Below are 9,254 nucleotides of genomic sequence, written 5' to 3' on the forward strand. Positions count from 1 at the left end.
CCTATATTAATATACACGCATGAAAAAAAAGCCCTGAAATGCGTGAATTGCGTGCTTCCTCGTGCATTTAGAATGCTTACGGTACGCACTTGCAAAACAGAAATGTCACGATTTAGGCTCGCATTCGTGAACGTGGGAGGGTGGGGTACCCTCCAGCCGAGTGACGACCCGCAGCGTGCTGGTGGTGACGGTGACTGACCGAAAGCAGCCGTGCTCGTCGGTGTTTATTGGTCAGCCGTGCACAATGTTTCCCACCCAGCCTGGTGGGGCCACTGAACTTAGCGGCCAACGAATATTAGGGTCGGGGGGCGCCACGCACTTGTCACACCCCTCACCCCCAAGTTTGTTTTTCCAACACAAACACAAAAACTCCACCTGTCACCCTGGCGAGTAGCTATCCGGCAGTGTCCACAGTCTTTCACTCCACCTGAACACAGGTGTCGAAGCAGGTGTGGCAGCATTGGGTGCCGCCTGTGCATTCTCACACCGTCCGTCAGCCTTGCAGGTGTCACCGGACTTGCACGTGGCGCCACAGTGGCGCGAGTAGCACCAGGACGGCTCCTACGCCGTACGGCGACGCATTTACGGTCAGGACGAGAGGCTTGGCCGGATCGAAGTGCACCAGCACCGGAGCCTCGGTGATGAGCTCCTTGCTGTGCTGGAAGGCCAAGTCTTGTTCCTTCTTGCAGGCCCACTGCTGTCCATCTTGAAGCAGAAGGTGGAACGACTCTAGATGCGACAACAGGTTTGGCAGGAAGCTCCTGTAGAAGTTTACGAGGCCGAGGTAGCTCTGCAGCTCCTTCTTGTTCTCGGGCTTGGGCGCATTGAGCACAGCCTCAACTTTGCGGGGTGCCGGGGCCAGGCCAGCCTGGGAAATGACGTGGCCCAGGTACTCAACACTGGGGGCCAAGAAAATGAACTTCAGCTTGAGCTTCAGCCCGGCATCCTGCAATCATGCTAGGACGTTGTGTACGTTCTGCAGGTGGTCCTGGTCGTCTGCACCTATCACCAGGATGTCGTTCAAGTAGACCGTCATGTGCCTCATTCCCCTGAACAGGTTGTCCATCTCCCTCTGGAAAATGGCAGGTGCTGAGGCCACGCCGAACGGTAGGCGTGTGTACTAGAAGAGTCCCAACGTAGTCGATATGGTGACATACTTCTGGGACAACTCCTGGAGCACCAGCTGCTGGTACGCATCTCTCAGGTCGAGTTTCGTGAACTCTGTCCCCCGGACAACACCGACAAGAGATGTTCAATATGTGGCAGCGGGTACTTCTCCACGGTAGTGACGGGGTTGATGGTGATCTTGAAGTCCCCACAGATCGTTAGATTGCCGTCTTGCTTCAGGACTGGCACGATGGGAGCGGCCCACTCTGAAGACTTCACGGGCACCAGGATGTCGTCTCGCTGCCACTCTTGCAGCTCCTGGGTGACCCCGTCCTTCAGGGAGAACGGCAGCCAGCGCGGATTGAAAAACCGGGGCTGGGCACCCTCTGGGACATGTATGCTTGCCGCCGCGTTGGTGAATGTGCCCACCCAGGGCTGGAACAGGGCCTTGAACTTGGTCAGGAGGGGTGGGACGTCTTCCACTGCATGTACTGCTTCCTGGTACTCCTGCAGCCGCACACCCAAAGCCTGGATCCAGTTCCGGTCGAGCAGCATCGGTGACGACCCCTTGGTCAAGTACAGGAGCAGGGTGGCCTCGCCGCACACCCAAAGCCTGGATCCAGTTCCAACCGAGCAGCATTGGTGACGACCCCTTGGTCAAGTACAGGAGCAGGGTGGCCTCCCTGTCGCCAAGGCGAACGCTGACCTGGGCTTGACCCTCGACCTGGGCGAGCTGTACGGAGTAGCTGCGCAGCATGACGCCCGACGTCTCGATGGACACTCCAGGGAAGGTGCGTTTGAAGGCTTTCCCAGATATGAACGACACGCTGGCCTCTGTCCAGCTTCATGGAATGGAGATGGGTGGAGATGCAGACTTCGACGGTCAGCATATACGGTGGCACAGACGACTGAAGTATGTCCATGTGTTACATGTCCAAAATCTGCGGGTCTTCAGCACGACGTGAAGCATAGCCGTTGATGAACCCGAAGCTGCTGCCGCACGCCCCCGCCGCCTACCCTTGGCCGTGGACTGGCGCGGAACATGTGCTCGACACCGGCTGCTGCTTTCATCCGTTCGCAGTCCCCCCTCGGTAGGCCCGAGCAAGGTCCCTAGTTCTCCCACACGCGAAGCACTCCGCCTAAATGAAATGGCACTGTGAGGGGGTGTGGTCACCACCGCAACGACTGCACCTGCCATGCCGTGTCGCCATCTTGTTCACTGCCGCCTACGTCGACGGTGAGCCGGCTGCACGCGCTATCTCGCCCTCGTCCTTGGCCGCAGCATCCATCGCCAGAACTGCCTTCATGGCATCGTCCAACGAGGGGTCTGGAAGCTCCAGGAGTCGCGTCTGCATGGTGGGGTCGTTGATGCCGCAGACGAAACGGTCCCGGAGCAGCGAGTCGAGCTGTTCCCCGAAGGCGCCGCAGTTCGCTAACCATCGCAGCGCTGCAACGAACTGCCCGAGAGTCTCCCCTTCTCGGCAGCTCCGGTTGTTGAAGCTGAAGCGCTCCATTAACGTGGGCGGAGCTGGGCTGAAGTGCAAGCGCAGTGTCGCAAGCAGCTCACCCAGCGACTTGTGATCTGGTGTGGCCGGATTGAGGAGGTCGAGCAGGAGAGCAAAGATGCGGGTTCCACAGCTGGCCAGCAAAATGTCGCGCTGTTTTGCCTCGGGTGTGTCGTTCACCTGGAAAAAGACGCCGACTTGTTCCTCGTAGACCGGCCAGGTGGACCCTTCACCCTCGTACGGCTCGAGGCTCCTGTACAGCGGCATGGTGTAATGGCGGCCGGCGTGAGGGGGCGGTCCTGGCACTATCGGTGGCTTCGGCCGCCTCGCGGGCTTCTTCCCTCGTCGCCAGTGTCACAATTTAGCCCCGCATTCGTAAACGTGGAAGGGTCGGTGTACCCTCCAGCCGAGTGATGACCCGCAGCATGCTGGTGGTGACTGTGACTGACCGAGAGCAGCCGTGCTCGTCGGTGTTTGTTGATCAGCCGTGCACAATGTTTCCCACCAAGCCTGGTGGGGCCACCAAACTTAGCGGGCAACGAATATTAGGGTCGGGGGGGCGCCACATACTTGTCACAAAGAAACTTGCTCTTAAAATCTGCGCGATCTTTTTATTGAGTCTGCGTGAAGCAAAGTGTCAAGTTACGCTGCTGTGACAAATTCATTGCAATATACTTGGCTCAAATCATGAAGTTTTTTTTGCATATTCTAGTTTCCGTTCATTCATACCGTGGCTGATAGCTCCATCACTACAAGCAATATAAAAACAGCAGACAATGTGCAGACGCTCCGATTACACACACATGCGTGATGCTTTGCATAGCCCACAGTAGCTCCATCACTACAAGCAATATAAAAACAGCAGACAATGTGCAGACGCTCCGATTACACACACATGCGTGATGCTTTGCATAGCCCACAGTAGGCTGTTCCAAGAATACCGATGGCCACGCACTCTCGTGTTCACTAAAAAAGCTCACCACTGTACCCCATATCAGTGGCCAAAAACAGCGGCAGTGCAACTACAGTTCCTCTGTGCCTCTCTGTGAAAACAATGAGTGGACATGGCCCACATAAAAGGCCCTCAAGAGAAGCACGAGCGCTATTTTGTATTGCATTATTCAATTTGAAAGTGTGGTGCCCGAAAGCAGTACGTGCACAACTCCCAGACGTGAGGTGCATGTTCGCACACATGATTGCGTGCGAGGGCAGCCACGGAAATGCAGATCCAACCAGTGCTTCAACGGACGCTGTTGATGAAAGTCTCAACCTCGGCGTCGAGGTGGTCAGATCGCTGCTCGGGGAAGCGTGCACAACCTATGCAACCATGCAGGTGGCGAGCACGGTACCACTGAAAATAAACAGGTGTAACCTGCTCGTTATAGTAGACCAAAGGGAGAAAACGTTTTACAAAGCGTTTGTGGAAAAAACCGTAGAGATAGCTGAGATCGCGCCTTTAACCCGGGGCCCGGCTGCTGTAGACCAATTTGTTATATCTGCAGCCTTTAATGCTTCACAGCGTGTTGTGCTTTTCATATAAAATGGCACATTTTGTCGCGGATGGCACCAAGAGCAGAAGCACCGGATCACAAGCACAACGGCCCACCGCAACAAAAAAAGGAGGAAAGCATTTGAAACACTAACAAATGTACCCACTGCGCCGCACCTAATCTTGGCGCAACACAACTTACAGTAAAGATTCATGTATGGGCTCACAAGCATAAGCAATTGGTCTATCCGTCCCTTATACTCGCAGTAATTAAGGTTCCTAAATGCACATGAATAAACTAAATTTCATGAAAGAGGTCAAAACTTTCCCACGTAGAAGCTCCTCAGTCCACATAAACACATTTCTTTTTTCTTTTTGCAGGCAGAACCACCGAAGCCGAAGCCAGGAGGGAGCTGTCAATGGCCCTTGAACTCCCTATACATGAGGTAATCATTCCGCGCATTCCTCAACAAAATGTGAACTTGTCTTGCCTCCCTTTCCTAGGCTGGTTGGACTCGTCGTACATCCAGAGCAGCCGTGGTTGTGTGGCAGTCCCGATGGGCTCGTTATCACCGGTGAAACAACCCACATGGTCGAAATTAAGTGCCCATTCATTTTGCGAGACAGCACACTCACAGATTACGAGAAAGGCATCAGCCACGTAAAGTTCCTTCAATACGTTGACGACAAGCTGACACTTAAGAGCAGCCACGCATACTACACCCAGCTCATGGTGATGCTCTGCGCATTAAACCTCAGTTATGCCTTTTTTGTATATTCCAAAAAACAAAGCATTAACGTTGAAGTTAAGCGAAACGACAAATTCCTGGACGAATACATTCCAAAGCTTGAATGTTTTTATTTTACGCACCATCCAAAGGCCCTTGCTAAGGAGTAAAACAAGATGCAGAGAGTAGATTATGACGTTTAACGCACACAAGCTACACCTAGGCTAAGACGTGTGCCATCGCAGATGGCTCTGGATTATTCCCGACCCCGTGGGGAAACCGTTCGGCAGGAAAACCGTGCCGAGAAACTGGCAAAAAAAATACAAGCTGTCGAAGAAGACAGTCCGCCTCCCTTAGGAGACAAATGCCAGTCAAAAAGAACTGGTGGGAATAATGCGCCAGTACTTTGCAGGCCAGCAGGAGCGTCTGCCTGACCTCAGCGTCGACAACCTGGAATAAAACTGAATGTGGATACGTGCCCTTGTTCTGTTCATTGTTCATAACTGCATGCCTGAAACAGCTTTTCAGACTAGCCATGGCTTCAGTGACAAGATGTACTTGGCCAAAGCCCGTCAAACGGTTTCACCTGATGAGCTCGCTGAGTTGCTCACACGAACAGGCTGCGGAAGCTCACGGGCTGCTGCTTCGGCGCTCCACTGTGTGTCGCACAGGTGATGCATGTGCTCGTACGCAGCAAGCTTGCACAATGCTATTGACATCATCAATTTCGCACTCAAGTCCCTTCAAGACCCTGAATCTAGCCTTCAATCGCCCAAAGGCATTTTCGACGACACGCCTTGCTTTTGAGAGAGTGTAGTTGAATGTTTGCACTGCGGGGTTGTTTGCACTGCGACGACGGAACGGCTTCATCAGATGACGCTGCAACAGAAAGGCCTGGTCACAGAGGAGGACTGCTCCTATTGGAATTCCATCAATGACTTGGCTAGGTACAATAAAGATACCAGTCCCTACTACTTTCGGTAGTATGGAGGCCCTCTACACTGCTGCGTCGTGATTCTGCCCTGGAGACCCTACATTAGTGAACATTACTTGTAGTTTTGGTCAACAGCGAGCAGAATTATACTATACCAACCCTTATAGTTGTAGTAATCCTGCACATTCTATCTGGGCAGCGAAACTATGATATGGGAACCGTCCATTGCGCCGAGGCCCTGCGGACAGCCTGTGAAGGCTTTGAACTGCCTCACGTGGTCTCCGACATTATTCAGAGACGGAAACCGCACAATATGGGGCTCGAGCCCATCTACGACGTCGCAAAACTTCCGGAAGATGAGGTTGCCTGATGACAGACTTAGACCGAAAAGATGCACCACAGTCCTTTCCTCTGCCGACGTGGCGAGTGTGTGCAGGGAGATGGCGACACGCTTGTGCAGTGGTATACAAGCTTGTATGTTCGTATCCTCCCGTGCTAGTGAGGAACACGAAAGATAAAAAGAGCACAACGCATACAGTCTTGGCATCCAAGCCAAGACTGTTTTGTACCCTTTTCACCTTTTACACTCTTATTTTGCTATTTCCCACGTGTATACATACTAGCAATGGTGGATATATACTTCCAGTTATTAGTTCAGCGCTGTCTTCTGTCTCATCTTGTCTTTGTCCTCATCGTGTCGCGCTGTTTTAAACCATAAAATATGCTCTGTATACGTAACAGTGCCTCCTTTCTAGGTGGACGTGCCCCAGCCATGCTGCCAGACAAGAGAGGGTTGTCTGAAAGCAGACCAGGCCAAGCAGTTGCAGGAGGCACTTGACGCAGAGCAGCAGACTGTGGCCAAAGAGACGCCAGTATACATTAGAATTGCCAACAGCAGTTCCCATCAAAACCATGGTTTTGAGGACATGGAAGCTTTCAGCCAAAACATGGACAGGAGCATCGCTGAGCGAATTCAGATGTTGGCAAGAGAAGTAATTACATCTGTATCAGATGTGAAAAAGCGCCTGCACTATTATGTGCACGACATACTTTTTGCAAACAAGGAAAAGCATGATAGCAGCTTCAGGGCCTTTTTTCCAACACATCGTGATACCAGCAACCAGATCCAAGCTGTGCTTAAGAAAGACCGCTTCAGCACAGTTGATCAAGAGAATGCTAGAATCTTAATTGAAAAGATCAGAGGAGAGCAACCCGAACCCTCTGTTGTCTATCGGCCGTATGCAGTACGCAGCTGCATGGGTAGCAGCAACTTGAACAACGTGGAAGAGAGTGTTGCCAGCGAGTCTGAAGACACATTGCTGTTCTGCTTCCAGACAAAATTCATGAGAAACATGCTTAAAAAGTATGGAAGCTCAGTAGTTTGCCTGGACGCAACATACAAGACTAGTGAGTATGCCCTACCACTTTTCTTGCTTGCTGTGAAAACACCTGTGAGTTGTGAAAACATGGAAAGTGTCTGTAAGCACAGCCATCACCGTTCCGTTTCCGCGGCCGTTATGACGTTAAACTGCCATTTGCGTTAACGGCCGTTATTGTTCCCGTGTAACAGGGGTATTAGTCTCCTGCGTGGCTCCAGCAGTGACGGTAGAGTGCCTACGCGTAGCATCATCGCACTGCAACTCACACCAGAACAGCCCCCCCAACAGCAACTCTACCGGGACTAGGCACTGCCTCCATTGCTGTACAGCTATGATAGGAGTAGCTAGTGGGCTCTGACATCAAGTTAGAAAAGCATCAGTGCTGCATTTTCCCCACTACACAACTCGCACGAGAACAACTGTGCTGCAGGTACTCTGTTCCGCAATGCCACACTTCTTAACGAACGTTCAACCATGGTCGATGGGAGATCGTGGCACACACAACTCACACGCACATCCCGTGAGCTTCTTTAAATGCGCACGCTTCAGCCAACCACTCGTGAACGCGTGGGAGCCGCTCGTGAGCCGTAGAAGCGGTGCACCTTCGTTGCCGCTGCTGCCACTGCTGTTATCAAGCAGGCAAGTATAACGATGTGACAATTTGCGTGAACACTGATAGAAAAGCCTAGGCACCTAGGCATTGCATCCAAAAAATCGTTGCTAAAAGCTTTGGCATCATCTTGAGATGGCGATGGGTGGGACGAATTTTTGCTGGTTCGACAGTTTCGGTTTTGTATCCGATTCTAACACGCATGCGATTTTTCGGCTTATTTTTCTAGAAAAAAAATTCCGCATTAGAATTGGGTAAGTACAGTAAGCTAATGTTACACAACCAAACTAACCTAACCTAACCTAACCTAGCCCCACACAACCTAACATAAGGTAACCAAACATCTTAAGGTTGGGGGGCGACCACTGTAGGGCCTCTCTCCCAGGCGTAGCACACCACCGCGAGAATGGGGCACACCACCGCGAGTGCAGCTTCTGCCGTCGCATGGGCGAGTGGCGCTCCTTTTGCAGCACGCCCGTCCTGCGCGACCCGCTGACCAACGCGGTGGTGTGCCCCATTCTCCGCAAGCACCGCTGCGAGATATGCGGGGCCACGGGCAACAACAGCCACACGCGCTCCTACTGCCCCATGAAGCCCGAAGGGACGCACAACATGGCGCTGCTCAAGAGCTCGTTGCGGAACAGCACACACAGAAGGAGGAGAAAGTGAACGGGGACAAATAATCGATACGAGATGGCCTCATGATCCTCTACAAGTTAATCATTACAATCAAGCACCTAACCTAGGATAATTGAAATGGTGATTAACCAAGCCAAGTTACTTATCCCCATAAATAGCACTTGGCACCTGCCATGGCCCCTGATCACTTAGCGCAAGAAAAACAGCTTAAAAAATTAATTAGTCTTGATGAAACACCCCGTATACCCACACATTTCTTGTACCCATTTTTGATTTACTACCCTTACTTATATGTTGTCGCTCTGTATTCCTTCACGGTCCACTACATCAAGGGATGCGAGAATGTAGACGCCGATTTTATGAGCCGCGTCTAGGCCCTAGCATTTTTTTTTTCGCGCCACTTTTGCCTTTTTACATCCTCCGCCATTTTTTTTTCGCGAGAAGTTGTGAAAGTGCACGTGTTCTCACTTGGCAACTTTCTTGTGTGGGGGGTGATGTCATGAAGTGGCCTGAGCGCGGGAAATACAAGAAGCAACGGCGGGGAAAAGGCGCAGCAAGCGTGCGAGTGGCAAAGTGAAGAGAAAGAAGCGAAGATCGAAAAGGGTCTCGAGACAAGGGAGAACGAGGAGGAACGAGGCTCGGGGGTTCGAGAAATATCGAGAAGCGATTGAGGGCAACCAGCGGAGCGTCTACCCCGTGGTGGCCTGGCGGACCAGCGGCAGTCGACCGGACTGCGGGTACGCCGATCCTGAAAAGATCCTGCGCTCCAGCGGCAGTCGCCCGGACTGCGGGAGCGCTACCCCAAGCACTGCTCGTGTTCCCGCCGACCAGCTTCTCGGGCAGACCAACGGTAACGTCGTCAT

The 9,254-nt window shown here is 52.4% G+C and overlaps 1 protein-coding gene and 1 pseudogene across 1 annotated transcript; both read left to right on the forward strand.

Moving 5' to 3' along the window:
• The first annotated feature begins 3,804 nt into the window (after positions 1–3,804).
• LOC144166036 (uncharacterized) lies at positions 3,805–7,303 on the forward strand (annotated as a pseudogene).
• Positions 7,304–7,441: 138 nt separating this feature from the next.
• Positions 7,442–9,053, forward strand: LOC144166162 (nanos homolog 2-like). Its single transcript, XM_077695764.1, has one exon. It carries the CDS (start codon positions 8,197–8,199, stop codon positions 8,419–8,421), a length of 225 nt encoding a protein of 74 aa, XP_077551890.1. The 5' UTR covers positions 7,442–8,196; the 3' UTR covers positions 8,422–9,053.
• Positions 9,054–9,254: the final 201 nt, after the last annotated feature.

This window comes from Haemaphysalis longicornis, unplaced genomic scaffold (genome assembly GCF_048455015.1).
Source record: "Haemaphysalis longicornis isolate Haplotype H1 unplaced genomic scaffold, Haemaphysalis longicornis Haplotype H1 scaffold_16, whole genome shotgun sequence".
Classification (NCBI taxonomy): domain Eukaryota; kingdom Metazoa; phylum Arthropoda; class Arachnida; order Ixodida; family Ixodidae; genus Haemaphysalis; species Haemaphysalis longicornis.

Excerpts from the sequence above, each read along its gene's own strand:
- LOC144166162 (XM_077695764.1), top strand. The coding sequence starts at position 8,197 with ATGGGCGAGTGGCGCTCCTTTTGCAGCACGCCCGTCCTGCGCGACCCG.